This window comes from Gopherus flavomarginatus, chromosome 3, assembly GCF_025201925.1.
Source record: "Gopherus flavomarginatus isolate rGopFla2 chromosome 3, rGopFla2.mat.asm, whole genome shotgun sequence".
NCBI lineage: Eukaryota > Metazoa > Chordata > Testudines > Testudinidae > Gopherus > Gopherus flavomarginatus.
The window spans coordinates 231,829,887-231,851,912 of NC_066619.1; the positions used below are offsets into that span (position 1 = coordinate 231,829,887).

General features: G+C 42.4%; 1 protein-coding gene across 6 annotated transcripts in view; it reads right to left on the minus strand.

The window, feature by feature from the left end:
- The window catches only part of CRACD (capping protein inhibiting regulator of actin dynamics), a 226,454-nt gene that overhangs the window by 6,919 nt on the left and 197,509 nt on the right, over window positions 1–22,026 (minus strand). For all 6 annotated transcript variants that reach the window (XM_050947334.1, XM_050947335.1, XM_050947333.1 and 3 more), the window contains 4 exons: window positions 17,219–17,401; window positions 11,813–14,639; window positions 3,591–3,781; window positions 2,664–2,832 (listed from right to left, as the gene is read on the minus strand). In XM_050947334.1, the coding sequence (XP_050803291.1) occupies window positions 2,664–2,832; window positions 3,591–3,781; window positions 11,813–14,639; window positions 17,219–17,401 (3,370 nt within the window). The remainder of the gene's footprint in view (window positions 1–2,663; window positions 2,833–3,590; window positions 3,782–11,812; window positions 14,640–17,218; window positions 17,402–22,026) is intronic.

Consider the following 22,026-nt stretch of genomic DNA (forward strand, 5'->3'; position numbering starts at 1 on the left):
AAAAAAACTCCAAAACTTTAAAAAGCAGATAGTCACCCACAGGATTTTAGAGAAACACTGAATAATTTAGAAACTATCTGTCCCATTTTTTTGTCAGTAGGAAATCTATAAGCCTGCGCAGCAACTGGTAGCAGAGAATTTGGAAAGATGGTTACTTCAAAGCCTCTGAAAAGAGAAGCAGAGAGTCTGAAATATCACTTTCCAAACAGCCCGTTGTAGCTACTTTCCGTGCAAGTCTGAAGTATCTTGGTTTTCAAATATTTTTTAGTTCTTAAAGATCTCTTTTAACATGCATATTGTCATAAGGGAGGGAATTTGCCAAATTCCAGTGTAGGCCTCCATATTAAATAACTGCACCATCATAATCTGCATCAGCCAAACATGTCTATATTCGTAATAAGCAGATATGATGCCTGTTATATTTGTTCTTCTAAAATCACTATCTGACCTCAGAGGTAAATAATAACCAAGGTGAAATCAAGTTCAATATATGCTTGAGGCACAATGAATTTTGGTCAAAACAAGAGGTGTCAGCACAGGCATTGTTTGAAAATCTCTACATTATGAATTGCAAAAGTAATTTTTCCTGTGAAACTCAGATTTTAGGGAGCGGGGGCTGAGTTAGAGGCCTAGAAAAAATATAACTAGCTTCCAATGATCTAATTAAGAAAAAGTCTAGCATAGAGTTGGTTGGTAGTTCAGAGGTAAATATTTCACTGAATTCTTCTGCTATCAGTCAAGATATAGTCCTTGGTATATATTGGCTGACTGGTTGTTAATGTTACAGTATTCATTATTATTGATCTATGAGGAATTAGACAACACTAACTGAATTACTTCATCACTCTTCAGCCAATTATAAACCATAATCCTTGGCATGTAGTAGTACAGAATATACAGACTCAGACTTACTGCTACAGAGAATACATAAATCAGCTACTGTGTAACTTTTAGCAATATTCCCTCAGCACATTTTTCTCCAAACAGTAAATCGTAGGAAGGCTATGTGAGAGGAGTAATAACGAAAGAGCATTAGCAATACTTCATACTAATCCTTATTTTATTAAAAATTATATTATAGTACTTTAAATTTTGCACATTATCTATTATTTGTGGTAGTAATAATCCTTTTCATGTATATGTAAATAAGGAATTCCATTTCAGTTTAGCATTAATGTATATCAGTGTATTATAGAATATTATGATCTACATAAAAACATATATGGGTCCTGCCAATTAGTAAAATAAATCCTGATCACTGCACCATTGCCCTGATCAGCACAGCACACTTGTTTTGTATCAGCTAATTGGCAGGATTTAACAGAGGAAACAGGCCATGACATATGTATGCTTTGTGGAAAAATATTTGACAGGCCCTACTGATTATAGCCCTAACATAGCTGGAGAAGCACATAATTAAAATACAGATGTCTGAGACACCCATCACACCTTCACGCTATTCTGTGAATTTAGAAAGGGCTTTCCCTGTAATGTTTTGCCAGTTACTTCAGCAGAAGTAGGGGTTAAAGGTGCAGGAGGGAGGTGCAGGGGGTAGAAGTGAAGGGGGCACAGGGCAGAGGTTAGGGACACAGGAGGGGCAAGTATTGGGGTGCAGGAGGAGGGCAGGGGTTGGGGTGAGGGGGCATGCACAATGAAGGGGTTAATGGTGCAGGAGGGCGGTTCAGGGATTAGGGGTGAAGGTGGCACAGAGTAGGGTTTAGGGTGCAGGAGAGACAGGTTGGGAGTGAAGGGGATGTAAGGATTAGGGGTGCAAAAGGGGGAGCAGGCATTAGGGGCAACGGGCACACTGCAGGGAGCCTGTATGGGGCAATGGGGGGGCACCATGCCCACAGAGGCGCCAAAATGCAAGTTCACCCAGGGTGCCATTTTCCCTAAGGCCAGCCCTATGCATGGATCTGGCAAAGTTCATAACTCAACAAAACCTTGAAATATTATGGTCTCTTTGCTTTATGGATATACATTCAGTATCAGTCTCAGCTAGTGTTGCCAACTTTATTTGCAGAAAACAAAATGCCCTGCCCACTCCATTCCCCTCTCCCTCCATCACTTGCGCACCCTTGCTCACACACTCATTTTCACCAGGCTGAGGCAGGGGGTTGAAGAGTGGGAGGGCTCCAGCTGGGGGTGCGGGCTCTGGGGCATCACTAGTGCTTTGGGCTCCAGGAGGGGGCTTTGGGTCTTAGCTAAGGGAGCCTGCCTTAGCCCCGCTGTGGGTGGCTGACCAGTACCATCAGGATCCCTTTTCGACTGGGCATTCCAGTTGAAAACGAGATCGCTGGCAACTAGTCTCAGCCCTGTAAACCAAACCTTGAAACAGAAGTGCTAATCTGGAAGTGACTGTCAAATTTACATTGTGAATTCCATGCTTATAGTCTCTCAGGGGACTTCCAGATTAAATCTGGTCATTTTAAAAGTAGAAAAAGGATCTTATTTAATTGCCAGCCCATCAGACTTAACCAGGGATCTGACTGACAAGCTGGGTTCCTTGCTGAAATAATAAAGATGTTGCAGCTGGAACTTAGTTTATAATTCTGATGATGATGTGTGAGCCAAAAAAAGAATCTAATTCCCTCCTGAGAACTCTGCAATGCTACCACTAAAAAAAAGTGATCACCATTGAAAACCTAAATCTCTCACTGTACCTGTCACAGAAGTAGGAAGGGTATTGGACTTTTTGAGCTGCTCTCTGCGTTCTAGTCTTGACACCGCCATCTCAATTTTCTTCTCGTCTTCCTGAGGTGTAGGTTTCTGTAGTACACTTGTTTTGCTGATATTGCTGCCTTTATTATCTGACTGATTGCTTACAGCAGCCTAGGTTGGAGAAGGAAAAGTGTTAGATCAGAAACAGTCCATTATGTATGGTCTACTACAGTGGTTCTCGAGCAGGTTTCAGGGGGCCACCAAACAGGACCAGCGTTAGACTTGCTGGGGCCCAGGGCAGAAAGCCAAAGCCCCACCGCATGAGGGTGAAGCCTGGGTCTCTGAGCCTGGCTACTCGGGGCTGAAGCCAAAACCTGAGCAACTTAGTTTCAAGGGGGCCCCGTGGCATGGAGCCCCGGGGAATTGCCCTGCTTGCTACCCCCTAATGCCAGGCCTGGCTTTTTATATGCAGAAAACCAGTTGTTGCACAAGTGGGCTGTGGAGTTTTTATAGCATGTTGGGGGGACCTTGGAAAGAAAAAGGTTGAGAACCCCCTGGTCTACTATAAACAAATAAAATATTCCAAACGATGGCCTGTAGTGACAGCAACCCCAAATTAACAATGATGCTTTTACGTGCACATCTTTCATACGTGATTGATGATAAAAACATGCAAAATGTCAGTGACTTCATGAAGCGCTGGAGATCAGATTGAAATTCAGTAACAGTATACAACATTTTGTACTGAAAATTGGTTTGCAATGTTCTTCATTTGTGCAAAGCTAAACCCCAGACTTACCACCTGATTTTACTGACTCACATTAGCTTTTTATAAAATTTCACAAACTGAACAGGAATTCAAATACAACTAAATCAAGAGAGCAGTATTTTAAAAAAAAAAGTTTTCTGAAGCTTCTTTATTATTTTACATTATCTTTAGCGAGCTTCTCAGCCTGCTTTGCCTCTCTGGCTTGTCTCCTCTCCTCTCTGGTAGCTTGCTGCTCACGAAATCCCTTTTGCTTTTGTAGTGCTAATGTAATCCACAGCGGTTGTGCAGATTCAACTTTTTCCATCAATTTGGAGCCATCTAAAGAATGCCTGCTCTGGAGAACTGGCTTTTCTATAAGAAAAAGAAAAGGATAAGAAGAGTGGTTGAGTGCAATACAAAAGGTGTTTGTTTTTGCTTAGTCCTAAAAAATAAAATACAGCAATATGGACAGCAAACTTTGTTTAAACACATTGAACTCAGTGTCAGTCTCAGCCTTTCAAGCATTTATCACATTCTGAAGCAGATTTGTTACTCATCAAGCAGAGACATTACAATAGTCCAGCCTTATACTTAGCAGGCCAAAGTCATCCTTGGTGTAACTTCACTGATCTTACTCCAGGCAGGAATTCAGCCTTATATCCTAATTCTACCTATTTTGATACTTAATCCCTTTAGCCCAGCTGTGCTCAGCTTTGCCTAAGTGTGGGCTCAAGTGACAACTTGCCATAAATGCTATTTGTATAAAATGGAGGACAGCTGGGTAGTCCACAGAGACTGGTTGTTCCAGTATGTAGTGCTTCATCTTAATCTGAACAATATCACAATGGAGGTCACATGCTGGAAACTGTAGCATTTTCAGGCCCAACTTGTATTTCAAATAAAATGTTAACTGTTGATCTCATGTAAAAACACACTGAGCTACATTTGGTCATCATAGTGTTGGCCCACTTTTGACAATGGGACACAGTTCTGCACTGTCTCATATTTCTAGAGACTGATTTAGAGCCCCTACCATGGTAACGGCTTTCTGAAATTTTACAGGTTTGTGCAGGGTTGGTGGGTTTTTTTTGTTTTTTTTTTTTAATAATTGATAGCATTTAAGCATCAGGAGTTATTTTCTTATAACACATCATCATCATTCTTTATGCTGAAGAAGAATCACTAGATATATAAAGTTGATGTAAATGGCTTTCCTTCAAGAGCTAAAATTCTACATGCTTAAAAGTGAGAGCGACTAAACAAAAACATCCAAAATCCTAACCATAATGGTCAGGTCTTTCACTGGGTTTCCATTTAAAGCACCATTTTGATTCTCCCATAGAAAGCACCTGGGATGAGTTTAGAGCATGGTAGGTGTTCACTTTTCCAAAAACATCATTTGTTTACAACCTCATATCTTAAAATGGCCCAATGTCAAAACTTGTTTTATTCTGTTGGCCTCGTAGCGCACTGGTGCCTTTGGCTATATCTAGAAAGTATGCCATTTAACTGAGGAGTTATTTGATATGTTGCTTTGGAACCTTTGAGCAAACTGTTGTGTTTCTCAGGTTGGACAGCATAGAGTTTGGGAAATCTACCACCAGATGCTACATGCCTTTAAAATTCTGGATTGGAGCTATCAGGGTCTTCAAGGTTTAAGATGTCTTCAGCAACAATCAGGAGACTTCCTATAAACTGCCTGGAAATTAGGCCAGCACCCAGGATTAAAAATGTGTGCATCTGAGAGCAGCACAACTGATGCTCCTGCAAAGGTCTCTGTTTCCCACTAGGATATCTGCAGAGCTGAGTGAAGCACAGAAACTCTGGAAGAGTCCTGAATTTAGCTCACTCTCTGCTCTTCATTTTAGTAGCACATCTCCAACTAGTTTTCATACATCATCTTTACATAAAAAAAGCTTAGGGGAAAACAAAAATCTAAGGAAAATCCTAAAAATGGTTGTTTTGAAGGAGATTGTAAAAACAGAGCAGCTATTTCAGGGAAAAGACTCATTCAGTGCATTATAAAAACATGTAGAACATTCATAAAGCAAACAATTGAAAGCCTGGGAATTTGGAGTTAAGTTTCCAGAGACCACTTGGATTCTGCCTGTCCTACCCTGTACCTCTGATCTGTCCTTACAGTGACACTCATTCTACATTGCTGCTACCCATTTAACCCTATCCTCAGTTGAACGTAATAATGTACAAATTACATTCTCACTATGCTGGAGCTACAGGTCTCCCTCCATAATGCAGCAACTGAAGAGCAGTGGGACACAGGGAAGAGCTGACCATATCCCCTTTGCTGGCAACAGGTAAGGAAGATGGCTGAGAAGCCACTATACTGTCTCTCTGCCACTGCAGGGTCCTTCTATGATGGGTTGTGTGTTTTATGGCAATCTGCCAGTGGTAGGGCACAAAGCCACTGCATTGCAACAGGATCTAGATCATAGCACTTTATAAAGATATATACAAGCTGTCTGAAAAACAATACATGAAGGGTAGTGTAACATACTAGTGGTTCCCAACCACTTCTTTGCACAGCACACCTTCAGAATTTTAATTATTTTGAAGTACACCATCATATTGTCTCCAAATGAACTGGCCTCCTGATCACCTCAGTTTAAGCTGTTTCCCACCGTTGCCATTCACAGTCTATAGGGGCTGTGTGCTGGGAGGGGTGTAGCTCAGGGAGTACATGGGGGGTAGCTAGGGGCTGTGTGCAGAGAGGATGTAGCTCAGGGTGCAGGCAGGAGCTGTGTCCGAGGGGATGCTGCTGCTACAGATCCCAGCTACGTGATCAGTCCCTAGTTGGCACAGTGGAGGCTGCTCCATTCCTTGTGGCCATGTGCACACTGAGCTAGGCTGAACCATGCCATCCTACAGTCCCCATGATCATGGGTACCCAGTGGTTTGCAGCACAGAGGACTGTATATCTAAGCCTGTGGTTGTTACCCAGCCCAGGTGGAGAAACTGACCTGGGCACACAGAGCAGCTGGCGTTGCCGCTCACCCCCCCCCCCGAATGTTCCTCTGTGCCCCCATAGGGGGCTCTGGTCAGCCAACGCCCTCTAGAGGGTCCCGGGGCTTGGAGTGGGAGCAGGGCCAAATGGAAGTAAGAAATCTGCCCCCCCACATGCATGCGTTGCCTCTGCAACTCATTCAGTTTGGGGATCAACACCCCCCATCTCTGCCCATGCAGGTGCCCCCTATCCTCCCTAAATTGTGCCCCTGCCCCCATCAGTTCTGTCCTCACCCTCCACCAGTGAAGCCCACACCTCACCCTGTTTCTGCCCCTGCCTCACACCCAGCCCCCACCTCCACCCCCCCTTCCTCTCCTGAGATTCTTCCCCCTCTCAATCCTGGTTGGGGAGGGCCTGCAGGAAGGATGGGGAGAGGCAGAGGAGCTGATCAGTTGCTCACAAGAGAGGACTGGGGAGGAGAGGGATATTGAACTCCAATTGGTTGCTCTGCCCCTGGAGGAGGTAGGGCAATGAGTCAGGCAGCTAATTAGAAGGCAGCTTTCCCCACTTTCTTTTCCCCTGTCCCATCCCCACTCCACATATAGTTTTTAAAAAAATTCTGCAGCACACCTGTTCGGGCCTGACAGCACACCAGTTGGAAAACACTGATCTAGTCTGACCTGCACATTGCAGAGCACAGAACCTCACCTACCCACTCCTTTAATAACCCCTAACCGCAGTTCTCAAATCATGGCTTAAAGTAGGGCTGCCAAACAATTAAAAAATGAATTGTGATTCATGGTGCGATTAAAAAAAAAAAAGTCATGATCTATTGCAGTTTTAATTGCACTGTTAAACAATAATAGAATACCATATATTTGGATGTTTTCCATATTTTCAAATATATTGACTTCAATTACAACACAGAATACAAAGTGTACAGTGCTCATTTTATAGTTATTTTTTATTACAAATATTTGCACTGTAAAAATGATAAACATCAGAAATTTTTTTCAATACACCTCATACAAGTACCGTAGTGCAGTCTCTATCATGAAAGTGCAACTTACACATATAGATTTTTTTTACATAAGTGTGCTCAAAAATTAAAGAATGTAAAACTTTAGCACCTACAAGTGCACTCAGTCCTACTTCTTGTTCAGCCAATCGCTAAGACAAATAAGTTTGTTTACACTTACAGAAGATAATGCTGCCTGCTTCTTATTTACAATGTAACCTGAAAGTGAGGTCAGGCATTCGCATGACACTGTTATAGCTAGCACCGCAAGGATTTATGTGCCAGATATACTAAACATTTGTATGCCATTTCATGCTTTGACCACCATTCCAGAGGACATGCTTCCATGCTGATGACAGGTTCTGCTTGATAACAATCCAAAGCAGTGCGGACCGAAGCATGTTCATTTTCATCATCTGAGTCAGATGCCACCAGCAGAAGGTTGATTTTCTTTTTTGCTGTTTCATGTTCTGTAGTTTCCACATCAGAGTGTTGCTCTTTTAAGATTTCTGACAACATGTTCCACACCTTGTCCCTTTCAGATTTTGAAAGGCATTTCAGATTCTTAAACCTTGGGTCAAGTGCTGTAGCTGTCTTTAGAAATCTCATATTGGTACCTTCTTTGTGTTTTGTCAGATCTGCAGCAAAAGTGTTCTGAAATAGAACTACATATGCTGGGGCATCATCTGAGACTGCCATAACACAAAATATATATGGCAGAAGCCAGGTAAAACCATGGAGCAGGAGACATACAATTCTCTCTCACAGTGTTCAGTCACAAATTTAATTAACACCTTTTTTTTTTTTTTAAACAAGGATCATCAGCATGGAAGCATGTCCTCTGGAATGGTGGTAGAAGCATGAAGGAGCATATGAACGTTTAGCATATCTAGCACATAAATACTTTGTAACGTGGGCTACAACAGTGCCATGCGAGCACCTGTTCTCACTTTCAGGTGATACTGTTAATAAGAAGTAGACAGCAATCTCTCCTGTATATGTAAACAAACTTGTTTGTCTTAGCTATTGGCTGAACAAGAAGTAGGACTGAGTGGACTTGTAGGTTCTCAAGTTTTAGATTGTTTTGTTTTTGAGTGCAGTCATGTAAAAAAAAAAACTAATTCTACATTTGTAAATTGCACTTCCATGCTAAGGAGATTGCACTACAGTACTTGTATGAAGTGAACTGAATACTATTTGTTTTGTTTACAAATATTTGCACTGTAAAAAGATAATCAAAATAATACTATAAAATGAGCAGTGTACACTTTGCATTCTGTGTTGTAATTGAAATTAATATATTTGAAAATTTAAATTGGTATTATATTATTGTTTAACAGTGCAATTAAAATGGCGATTAATTGCAAATTTTTTAATCTAGTTAATCAGTTTTGCATTAATTGCTTGAGTTAACTGCAATTAATTGACAGCCCTATTTTAAAGACTTCAAGTTATAGAAAATCCACCATTTGCACTAATTTAAACTTGCAAGTAACCCTTGCCCCATACTGCAGAGGAAGGTGAAACCCACCCCAGGGTCTGCCAATCTGACAAAGAGGAAAATTTCTTCCCGATCCCAAATGTGATGATCAGTTAGACCTTGAACATGTGGGCAAGGCTCACCAGCCAGACACCTGGGAAATAATTCTCTGTAGTAACTCAGAGCCCTCCCCATCTAGTATCCCATCACTGGCCTTTGGAGATATTTGCTGCTAGCAATCACAGATCAGCTACATGCCATTGTAGGCAGTCTCACTATACCACCCCCTCCATGAACTTATCAAGTTCAGTCTTGAAGCCAGAAGATTTTTGCCCCCCATTGTTCCCCTTGGAAGTCTGTTCCAGAACTTCACTCATCTGATGGTTAGAAACCTTCTCGTAATTTCAAGTCTAAACTTCTTGGCCAGTTTATATCCATTTGTTCTTGTGTCTACATTGACACTTAAATAATTCCTCTCCCTCCCTGGTATTTATCCCTTTGATGTATTTACAGAGAGCAATCATATCTCCCCTCAGCCTGCTTTTGGTTAGACTAAACAAGTTTCCTCTCATAAGACAGGTTTTCCATTCCTCGGCTCATCCTAGTAGCCCTTCTCCGTACCTGTTTCAATTTGAATTCATCCTTCTTAAACAGGACAGACCAGAACTGCACACACTGTTCCAGATGAGATTTCACCAGTGCCTTGTATAATGGTTTTAACACTTCCCTGTCTCTACTGGAAATACCTCTCCTGATGCATCCTTGGACTGCATTAGCCTTTTTTTTTCCACAGCCACATCACACTGCAGCATAGTCATCCTGTGATGAACCAATACACGCTCCACTGTCACTTCCAACTGATATGTTCCCAGCTTATACCAGCATTTTTTGTTAGTCCCTAAATGTGTGACTTTTCATTCTGCAATATTAAATTTCATCCTGTTTCTATTATTCCAGTGTACAATGTTACTGAGATCTTCTGTTATGATATTCCAGTCCTCCTCCATATTGGCAATACTTCCCAACTTTGTGTCAAATTTTATTAGCACACTCTCTCACTTTTTGTGCCAACATCAGAAAAATGTTAAATAAGATTGGTCCCAAGAGCAATCCCTGAGGAACTCCATAGTAACCTCCTTCCAGCCTGACCTTTCAGTATGATCTGTTATAGTCTTCCCTTGAGCCAGTTCCTTATCCACCTTTCAGTTCTCATATTAATCCACATCCTCTCCAATTTCACTAATAATTTCTCATGTGAAACTGTATCAAATGTCTTACTGAAATCCAGGTAGATGAGCTCTACTGCATTGCCTTTGTCTAAAAAAAAATCAGTTTATCTTCTCAAAGAAGGAGATCAGGTTGGTTCTGGCACGATCAACTTTTTGTAAAACCAGGTTGTATTTTATCCCAATTACTGTTAACTTCTATGTCCTTAACTACTTTCTCTTTCAAAATTTATTCCAAAACCTTGCATACAACTGAAGTCAAACTAACAAGTCTGTAGTTTCCCAGATAACTTTTACTCCCTTTCTTACAAAAATAGGAACAGTATTAGCAATTCTCCAGTCATAGAGTACAATGTCTGAGTTTACAGATTCATTAAAAATCCTTGCTGTTGGGCTTGCAATTTCATGTGCCAGTTCCTTTAATATTTTTGGATGGAGATTATCTGGGTCCCCCGATTTAGTCAAGTTAAACTGTTTCAGTTTGACTTTGACTTCCACCTTGGATGTGGTAATTTCTACCTCAGTGTTCTCATTCCCATTAACCACCCTGCAGCTACCCCTAAGTTCTTCATTTACCTCAGTTTTTAATGAGGCTAAGTATTTGTTTAGATGTTGGGACACGCCTAGTTTATCTTTAATCTCCACCCATCCTCAGTGTTTAGCAATTCCACTTTTTTCCTTGTTTTCTTCTTATTTATATGGCTCTAGAATCTTTTACTAATTATTTTAATGCCCTTTGCAAGGTCCAACTCTGCTTGGCTTTTGGCTGTTCTCACTTTAATCCTACACTTTCTGACCTCCAAGAGGTAGCTTTCTTTGCTGATTCATCCTATCTTCCATTCCTTGTAGGCTTTCTGCTTTCTCTTAATCACTTGTTTGAGATGCTTGTTCATCCATCATGGTCTGCAACCCTTCCCTATGAATTTTTTCCCCCTGCTTGGGATGCAGACTTCAGATACTTTAAGTCAAAGTTGTGGAAACTAATTCCAAACTTCCTTCACATTCAGATCCTTGAGTTCTTCAGTCCAGTCTACTCCCTAATTCCCTTAATTTATTAAAGTTTGCCCTTTTGAAATGAAGGGTCCTAATTGCAGATCCTATTTTTGTTTATCCTTCCATTTAGTTTAAACTGAATTAGCTCATGATCACTCAAACCAAGGTTGTCCTTTACAACCAGTTCTTCTATGAGGTCCTCACTGCTCACTAATACCAAATCTAAAATGGCATCCCCTCTTGTTGGTTCAGCAACCATTTGGTGAAGAAATCTGTTGACTATCACATCCAGGAAAATCTGGACCTTACTATTATAATATCTGAGAAGTTAAAGACTCCCAGAATCACACAATTCCCAGTAGTATTTATTTAATTAAAAACATTAAGGAGGTCTATATCCATATCTTCTGACTGAACAAGAGATTTCAATTGCTTCTTTAAAACACACTTCCTTGAGAGACCACAATTAGATGCCAGGATTGCCACTTTCAGACTTATTATTTGTGTGTGATCTGTTTTGTCTGTATCTAAACCAGACTGTAAGCATTTTGAGACTGGAATTAGTCTCCTGATTATTTGTACACCACTGGCACTAAGTTGTTACCAAACCAGATAAGGATTAATAATAGCCTAAATTTAAGGCCAAAATTCTGCACACATACCTCCAGCCTCTCATTCTGGAAACGTGGCCCGTAGTTACATGTGACAGTTTCATGTTGCATACCTTTTTTCAATGGCTCAGGCTTTTTGTCAGCTCTCTCTCTCCATGGCATGGTGATAGATGAGAAAAATGACTTCTTTTCTCTGGTTTCTTCCTCTTCATTTTTGTTCTCATTCTGTGCTGGTGAGTGCACCACATTCACTTTACTGTCTTCTTTTTTCCAGGTGGTGTCTGACTCAGGTTTAGCCGCCCTTTGACCTAACGTGTCAGCTAAATTTGATCTGTTCATTTTAGAGAGAGGAGAGGATGGCGGGGTCTGGTTTGTGGGCTTTGGAGCTAATGCAGGTTTCTGTTGGAGTGATGATTTACACACAGGTTTCTCATGACTAAGTAAAGGAATCTGGCTGTTGATTGATGGGAATAACAGTGTAACTGTTGTTTCTGAGTTCTCCAAAACATTATTTGAAGAGTCTTTTAAAAGATTAATGGTGGCATCCCTTCTCTCTAGGCTAGGGGATATATTGTCTTTTAGAGCGGTATTAATTGTCTCTTTTCCACTTTCTGTTGTAACTAGTGGAGCAAGTACACCATCAAAACTATCTCCTGCACTGTATCTTTTCTTTTTCTTTTGCTCCGCCTGTTGATCATAGTGGAAACGCAAGGAGTAGTTTGTCCTTCTTAACTTTATACCAAATGGAGAAATATTTTCTTCTTCGTGTGGTGCTGTTTTATCCAGTTTTTGTGTACCAGTGTTCTGCTGACTTTCCAAAGTAGCTGGAGATTCTGATTGGGGCAGTTCTTTTCCTGGAGAATGAGAGAGGCTTGGAACAAGGAAAGATGGAAGATCTTTGGCAAACTTATAGCCTTCTGTGTTGTTTGCCATTATAAAGTGTGTTTCACTCTTTGTAGCCATTTCAGTCGCATTATCTTTACAAGCTGAAGTCTCATAGTGAGCAGCCACATCATCATTTGCATCATTGGATGAATCTGTCTTTTTTCTTGTGTTCTCTGGTTCTGTACCTTCTGCACCACTTGAACTCTCAGCATCTGCATTGGCTTTTGAGGTTTCTGAAAATTTCTGCCATGCTGGTGTTATGGAAAATTTTGCATTTGCAGAAAGGGTTTTCCTTAAATTGCCATGGGAAGCACCTCGTCCTTTGGGTGTCCAGTCATCACTGTATCTACAGACACTTACTCTGTCCTTTTCATTTAGCTTGCTGTTTTCTGCACTCCTTAGGATTCTGGATCTAATAGAAGCCCATTCTGCTAATATGTCCTGGTTGTTCAATGTCTCCTGTGTATACTTCATTTTACTGCGGCTAGATTTGGGACCAAGAGTAGTTTTTTGGGTGCTTTCTGGTGGGGGAATATCCAGGTTTTTTCTTTCTTCTGTCAAACCAAGTAAAGATTTACAAGCTGTATCTTTGATCTGATTCAGGTTTACGGCAGTGCCACAAAGCTGTGCTCCAGTAACCAAAATAGCTGTGTGTGGGACACACAAAGAGTAGGGGAGTGCAGTAGAACCTTTGCTAAATTTGTGGGTCTTGGATTCTTTGAGGGTAGAATGTTGTGCTGCCTCTATGACAGGAGTAACAGGGCTCAAATTCACTTTCTGAAATATGATCTGTTTCTCTCCCGATGACACTTGAAATGTGAATGGTCTGTGCATAGCCTGCCTTTCATCTACTTCCTGCCATCTTAGTTCTTCACCTATCTTCTGCTCCTGAGCTTCAACTTCTCTCTTCTGCTTTGGTGTTAGCTTTTCTTGCACTGTTTCTTTCCCTTTCTGTGATTGTTTTGGTTTTTGTTGGTTTGATTCTTCTTGAAGCTGCTTCTCCATGGATTCCCTACCAGCATCCCCAGAACTCGCTGCTTCTTTGACCTGTTGCTGTCTTATGGCTTGCTCTTGTTCTTCTTGCTTTTCCAGATGCTGTTGTCCATCCACATGTATTTCTGTCTGTTCTTTCAGTTCTTGTTCATTTGATTCCTCTTGCCTTATTTTAAATTTTCCCTGTTGTTCTCTCTCTTCACTCTCCAGGTGCATTTGTTCTGCTGGCTCATGTTGTCTTTGTTCTTCCTGTGTCTTTTGCTTCTCCAGTTTTTGTAGAGTTTGTTCTTCTTGTCTCTTCTGTTTTTCCTTCTGATGCTGGCTTTGTTCTTCCAGTCTCTTAGCTGCTTCCTCCTGCTGCAGCTTCTGTTCAGCCTGAAGATGCCTTTTCTCAAATTCTTGTCTCTGTTCTTCCAATTCTTGTCTTTTTTGTTCCTCCTGATGCTGTTTTTCAATCTCATGACACCTTTGTTCTTCCAGTTCTTTTATTTTCTGCTCCTCCAGTTCCATTCGTCTCCCTTCTTGCTGTTCCTGTTGTCTAAATTCTTCCAGTCTTTTCTGCTCCTCCAGTTCCTGCCGTCTCCGTTCTTCCAGTCTTTTCTGCTCCTCCAGTTCCTGTCGTCTCCGTTCTTCCAGTCTTTTCTGCTCCTCCAGTTCCTGTCGTCTCCGATCTTCTTGTTGTCTTTTCTTCTCCTCCTGGTGCCTCTGCTCTTTTATTTTAAAATGTTTCTCCTCCTCAAGAAGATGCTGCCTTTTCTCTTCCTCACAACACTTTCTCTCCTGTTCCCTTTGCATCTCTTCAATTTCCTGGAATCTTTGTTCTTCCAGATGTTTTTTTTCCTCTGCTTCTGCAATTTGTCTTTTCTCTTTTGCTTCGAGCATTCTCCAGTGATCTTCTTGCTTTCTTTTCTCATCTACTAACTCAAGCTGCTTTTGCCCCTCTCTGTTCTGGGTTGGCTTAGCTGTGCCAATGTGTCCATTGTCATCTGGGTATCTCTCTCTGTACTGGTGGGTTTCTGGGTTTTCTTGCTCAAACTCTGTCATTGTTACACTTTGTGACTCCTAGTGTTGGGAAACAAAATCAGATTTACTTAATATTGGTTATTGTTCCCTTTCTTCACTGTACAGAATGATAAACTGATCAGTTGCAAACTGACTAGTCTCTATTTTTTAACAATTGGCTTTAGATAATAGATCATTTTACTTCTGTCCTTTGTTAAAAAGTTGTATTTTTACTATATTTGAGTACAGAGTCTACACACATGAACTCATGAGTTTACAGTATCACAACCCATGACATATTAGAGTAACTGAACAACATATTGGTTTATCTGTTTCACCATTTTACAGGAGTGATATTCTGTAAAAGAAAGGACACATTCTGGCACCAACAACATGGTAATACTAAATAATAAATCACGCTTTACACTAATGCATGTAAATCAATGGTGCCCAAATTCTGACTTACCAAGCAACACCTTCAGGGAAGTCTAAAGGCCACAGCTGATAGTGTAAAATGGAGTAGGCAGCAGTCACCCTCACTATAAAACTGGGTGTGAAGCGCAGAGCATACGGATACATACCACCAAAGCCAAAAGCTAAGGAGGCCACCGGGCTCATTGAGGAATATTGTATGCTGGGATCTGTGGTCACCACAGGCCACATGAGGGTGGCCACAATCACACAGGGCTTCACCTGGCCCACAGGCCTCACTTTGGCCACCCATGATGTGACCATATTTTAGAATGTAACATTCATGTTTCCAGCACTGCCCCACATTGAACCATTTTGTAAGCTCCAGAGTTTGTTCAGTTAAGACTCAGAAACATTAAGCATCTATTCAAAAGCATTGTCTGTGTCCATTCTCTCTGCAGGGCTGGCTGTTTCCACACAAAGAGCACACAGCCCTGTAGAGAGCAGCTGGGTAGTGATGGCAAGGACAGAAGGAACAATGGTAAAGGAAATGCTGCTTGGCTACTCTCTGCCTGGCTCGGCTAAACCCCAGTTAGTCAGGGCATCCCAAGCTGATTGTTCCAATGCAGAAATCTGGGAGCTACCTAAAAATTATGGAAAATCTGGAGATCCCCAGCTTTTCTATGCTAGTGGAGAGGTGTGATGACTGCTGTTTAATGAAGATAGCCATTGTGATTAAATGGGATACCATGAGATGTATTAGTGGTGCAAGAGATATTTTGTTTGTTTCAGGGTATGTCTACCCTGCAGCTGGGAGCGTACTTCCCAGCGTGGGTGGACAGATGTGCTAGCTCTGCTCAAGCTAGTGTACTAAAAATAGCACTGTAGCTGGGAGGTAGTTTAGGCGGCATCTCAGACTAGACACCCAACTACATACTCAGAGGTTCCAGGCAGGTTTGTACCAGGCATTAGCCGGGGCTACTCCTGGCTACTCTGCTATATTTTTGTATGTTAGATCAAGCAGAGTTAGTGTGTGTCTGTCTACCCAAGCTGAGAAGCAGGTTCCCAGCTGCAGTGGAGATGTACCCTCAGTCTCCTGTTCAGTCCATGTTTGCTTCTCTATCAACAGCTTTTACTAAGCTGCAATACCTGCAAAAATTGTATGAAGTCCTTCACTCCCATCTCTTTCTGACTGTTTCTTGTACATCAGCTCCACGCTGCCATGCCAGGAGTCTCACTGGTTCTAGGCAAGCAGCTGACTAACTCTGTGCCCAGTATAGGAGTGCTTCCTCCCAGCTCCATGGACCTTCCCTAGAACGTAACAGGCTCACCACCACCCTGCAACTCCTCAGACAACACCATTACCATTAAAATGCCTTCTGTTAGTTGAGGGGGAAGAAGATGCTGGGCCAACACGTTTCTCACCAGAAGGAAGGGAGGATGAGGGAACAGACAGAGCAAAGCAAAGGGGTGGCTGTGCTCTTTTCTCTGTCCTGCTGTCCTCCTGTGAATAAATGTCTCAGCCTGGCAGCTCCCTCCCCACTTATCTTCCTCCCCTCCCCCCGCATCTGGATATTCCTGTTTACTCCAGGGAAGCAGCCCATTGGCCTCTTTCAATTTCCTGGAGAGGAGGGAAGGCAGTGGAGGAGAGACTAGGGGCTCCTTCCATCATTCCTTTCCTATCATTGTTTACATTGTGAAGTATTTCTTTTGGAAGCCCAATGGCCAGATTATGGCAGGGGCACACCAGGAGGGGAAGGGTACACAGGGCCCTCTCCCTGCTAGCATAGGGAGTGAGGAAGGGAAAAGAGAAAGGACCATGGCTCACCCTCCTTCCACACAGGTCAATGGAGCTGGCTGATTGTGGGGAAGAGAGCATGTTGCACTCTCACAGTGCCTCCTGGAACTCTACCTCTGCGTAGCTATCTGGGGCTGAGGATTTGCTGCACCCATCCAGGAAACACTACCCATCCCTTGTCTCCACTAGGATTTTACGTTCAGACAGCTATCTTGAGTTCTCTCAATATAAAAAATACATGCCTTGTTTTGCAGTGAACACAAAGCCTATGTTTTGAAAGCGCTCAGGAGCACTCAGCCATGTCTGTACCTGCATCGTACCTACCACTAATCTCATTATTTTGAATTGTGACTGTTTTGTGAGTACTGACTACAGTTTCTAAAGCAGACCATCTCATCTCACCATTTGAACTCCCAAATCAGTTCAATACCTTTGTTAATCTTCTGTGTTTTCTTGACAGCTTCTGTTTTTTTGGCCTTATGGAGAGCTTGTGCTTAGCCGCGCTGTTGTCAAGACGAGCAACTGCCTGGGGGACTGCATCAAGATTGATTGATTCAATTGTGCCACCAGAGGAAATGTATCTTTTTGACCGAGACGATTTGACTGGAGTAACCTGTTTTGTACCATATATACAAAGTAACCCTCATTAAAACCATACAAAGAGATTTAAAACAAAAAACATTTCTGTATGTATGCATGCAAAAAGGTTGTTAGTAGAAAACATGCAAAACGAGGAAAGAATTTCCAGCAATACCCCCTGGATATTTTAAGTTTGCCAAAGGTAAAAAAAAATACATGAATTCTTCTTTAAGTAATTCCCACCTTGCTCTTTTGAGTGAGGCTACATCAAAAATGGCTGAAATATAGGAAAGATAAACCAATCTAAGCATTACAACAGAGCCTACAATAGGGAGTGCTGCAGAGCCACCCCACCCCAGTGGGAAATGCTAGAAACCTTATGCCTCAGGCAGGTACAATGCTTCCTGGAGTACAGTGGGACCATGGCCACTGCATCATGCTTGGTGTACTCCCTCATGTGTGGCCAGCTCTCCTGACTCTTGCAGAAGCAGGGCAACAGGATGGCCCCCCATTTTTGCCTCTCTGTCTCATTTGGGGAGGTTAGCAGTAGTGGAACTAGCTTGGAGTAATCCCTGCACTACTGGGAGCACAGGGATTACTGTTCTACTTAGCTCTACCAGGAGACACAAGGGGAGAGACGTTCCTTGCAACCTCTCACCCACCCTCCTCCTGTGCAGGGCTGGGCACAACTGAGCCCTAAATGCATATGTAATATAGATCATGTCTCTACATGTCACAAAACACACAGGCTGTACCACACGGACAAGTTTATGTTACTGTAGGAACTGGGACTTTTGCATTCCCATCTTTTTTGAACTGTGCAATCTCAAGACTGCATTAGTGTAGTTTATAGGCAAAAGTATGAATAACTCTTGGAGCCGGTGATCATAGCATGACGCTTCCTGGGGGTACCAAGGGTTGTGAGGCACCCTTATCATAAGGAAGCCTGCCTGTGCCTGACCATGGATCAGTTCTCTGATGCATATATCTGACCCAAGGAATCCCTCTAAAAACTCTATGCATTCCCTATGCCTGCTAACAGTTGGCACCAAGAAGTTCCTGGCTTACAGCTCACCCTTTATATTGATGCAGTAGAGTTAGCCACTGGTTAACCTATAGGCATCAGCTGGAAACACTCTTGCCTGGACAGTGCATCTACCACTATGTTTTCTTTGCCTGTGATATGTACAAGTTCCACATCATATTCTTGGAGCACTATATTCCAACATAGCAGTCTGGAGTTAGTACCTTTCATCTATGAAGCCATATTTACGAAGAATGGGCTGTTAGGACTCTGAAGTTTCTGTTACATTGGTATGGCCTCAGTTGCCTTACCACCCACACAATTGCAAACAATTGTCGTTCTGTGACAGAGTAATTTTATTCGGCGAGTAGGAGGGGTCAGTTTTTTACTTAAAAAACATCCTATTACTTTCTTGTTGACTTTGCCTGCCTGCATTAGGAGAGTTCCCAAGCCAGTGTTAGATGCATCAGTACACAGGGGTCAAATATCTTGTCAAAGTCTGGACAGGCCAGAACCAGGTTTTTTGACAGAATATTTTTTTTTGCTGTGTCAAAGCTTTCCTGATACGCTGCAGTCCAAATTGACTTGTCTGGCTGTGTCTTTTTTGCAGACACACTATTGCTGAAATCTTCCCCAAACCTGCAACAATAGTTCGCCAAGCCTATGAAAGACTTAACTTGTTTTTTGGCTTGGGGCACCAACCAGTTGACAACGGATCACACTTCCAATGTATCTGGGCAAATCTGGCCCTTTTCTATCCAGTGACCTGAATAAGGGATTTCAGCTGCCCTTATTTAACACTTTGACACCTTTACCGTGAGACGTGCATCTTTGGATTTCTTCAGCACAATTCCTAAGTAGCTTTTATGATCTGACCAGGAACTGCTGAAGATGGCAATTAGAGAGACAAGGTGGGTAATATCTTTTACTAGATCAACTTCCATTAGTGATAAACAAGCTTTCGAGCTTACACAGATCTCTTCACAGCTCAGAAGCTTCTCTCTCTCTCTCATCAACAGAAGTTGGTCCAATAAAAGATACTACATTACTCTCTAATATCCTGGGACCAACATGGCTACAACACCACTCTGCATACAACAGATGAAGAGGACAATATCATCTGTCAGCTAGAACAAAATCCTATGACCCAGCTGGCACTTGGTGTGTGGCTCCTGCATTGATTAAACAAAATGGTAACACTTTCAACTCAAAAAGTCCTAAATCAGTAATGAAGGCAGATTTTTGTCTGCACTTCAATGTCTAAGGGAATTTGCCAGTACCTCTTTGTTAAACCCGGGTGCTTGGGAACTTTGCCGTGCTTAGTGGGTCTAGCATGTCATTGATTCTGGGTTTTGCACCAGGAAACTTGACAGCATTAAACTTTCCGTAATCAGCACAAAACCTTATATTATATTATGATAATTGGGCCTAAAAACTTACCCTAATAGTGAGCTTAATTGTAAAAAGGATATGAAAGTTCATGTGCTGTTACAATAACCTGTTACAACAAATGTTGATGGAAAATTCGACAAGTTGTTTTCAACAATGAATGTTAAACAGGTTCAAGAAAACTAGACAGAGATTTAAAATTCATCCAAACAAACAAACAAACAAAAAGAGATTCTGAGCTGCTTGGCTCTTTGTGAGGTTTTGCTGCACCATCCGCAGCACAGACTTTAAAATCGGGGTGGGCAAACTTTTTGGCCTGAGGGCCAGATGTGGCTATGGAAATTGTATGGCTGGCCATGAATGCTCACAAAATTAACAATTCAGAGATATTCAAATAAACTATTTTAAAAAGATACATTTTAGTGGAAATAAACATAAAACCTTACTATTATAAATACACCATCATAACAATGTATTACAAAACTTGCCCTCTCTCTCTAGCCTGGATTTGTCGGGCATCAGACTCCAGTCATTGGAACTGATCAAGATTCACCAACCCCCTGCTTTCAGAAATCTCCTCCCACGTAGGTCCAACACCCCACAACTGTGAAAATCACCACTGAGCACTCCCTGGCCAACTACTCTTTGTTTTATCTTCAACAATGGAAAATTAACACTACTAAACCCCTGAGTCACCTAAGCCAACAAGTAGCAGGCATGTGGGCTTGCACATTCCAGGCTCTGATGGCGCGTGAGGCGTGTTTGGGTTGTGCAGCTGGAATAACATGCATGCCCTCATGCCAGTCATGAACACACGAGAGCGCCAGGCAGGAGCAGCGGGACAAGCCCCCGACCCCGCTACCCAACTGAAGCACTGGATGGGCAAAGCAGGGGAAGCCCCCGGCCCCGCTCCCCAGCTGGAGTGGGGCAATGGAGCTCAAGGGCCAGATTAAAAGATTTGACAGGCTGGATGCAATCCATAGTTTGCCCACCCCTGCTTTATATCCTCCTTAAACCTTTGCACTCATTCAGCCACCAGTTCCTCTCTGCTTCAGTGCCACCCTCCCAGGAGTCTCTAATGAGATCCAGGACCTCTGACCTTTCTCCCATACCAAGGTCAAATGGGGCAAACCATGTGGATTCTTGTGGCACCGCCTGGTAAGCAAACAAAAAGACAGTGCAACATTACATCCCAGTCCCTTGCCCACTTGTTTACATATTTTCTCAGCATAGATTTCAGGGTCCCACTGAACCTCTCAAGTAACCCATCTGTCTCTGGATGATATGGGGCACATTTCAGTTGCTCTACCCAACACATCCTCCACAACACATCCAATAGCTGGAACATAAAATTGCACCCCCCCCCCCGCTCCCAATCTGATGTCTATTGGAAAACCACCCTGCTGAATATAGAGAAAGGTGCCTTACCAACTGTTTCAGCTTCCACATTAGACAAGGCAGTTGCCCCTGGTTACCTGGTGGCAAAATCCACCATTACTAATAGAACCTTCTGCATCCTCTCTCCTCCCACCTCCCCAGGTTGACTGGGGTGATATCTGTGGCAATCCTGGAAAATCCTTCTTTGATTACTGGTAAAGAATGCACAGGAGCCTTGCAGTCCCCTACAGGCTTTTTCAGCTTTTGACATAAGTCGCAAGTTTTTCCTTTACATCATTTTGAATATGAGGCCAAAAGAATTTTTTCTTTAAGCTTTCATAGCTCTGTTCCCAAGCGATCATCAAAAGGGCATTCGTGGGCTAGTAGCATGAGCTTCACACAATCAATTGTTTATAGGGCTCCCCAGGACTTTTGTTTTTTTACCAAATGGGGCTTCTGTATACATCCTCCCATTCTCTACAAAAAGCCTCCCCCTGTTCATAGAATCATAGAATATCAGGGTTGGAAGGGACCTCAGGAGGTCATCTAGTCCAACTCCCTGCTCAAAGCAGGCCCAATCCCCAACTAAATCATCCCAGCCAAGGCTTTGTCAAGCCTGACCTTAAAAACCTCTAAGGAAGGAGATTGCACCACCTCCTGAGGTAACCCATTCCAGTGCTTCACCACCCTCTTAGTGAAAAAGTTTTTCCCTAATATCCAACCTAAACCTCCCCCACTGCAACTGGAGACCATTACTTCTTGTTCTGTCATCTGCTACCACCGAGAACAGTCTAGATCCATCCTCTTTGGAACCCCATTTCAGGTAGTTGAAAGCAGCTATCAAATCCCCTCTCATTCTTCTCTTCTGC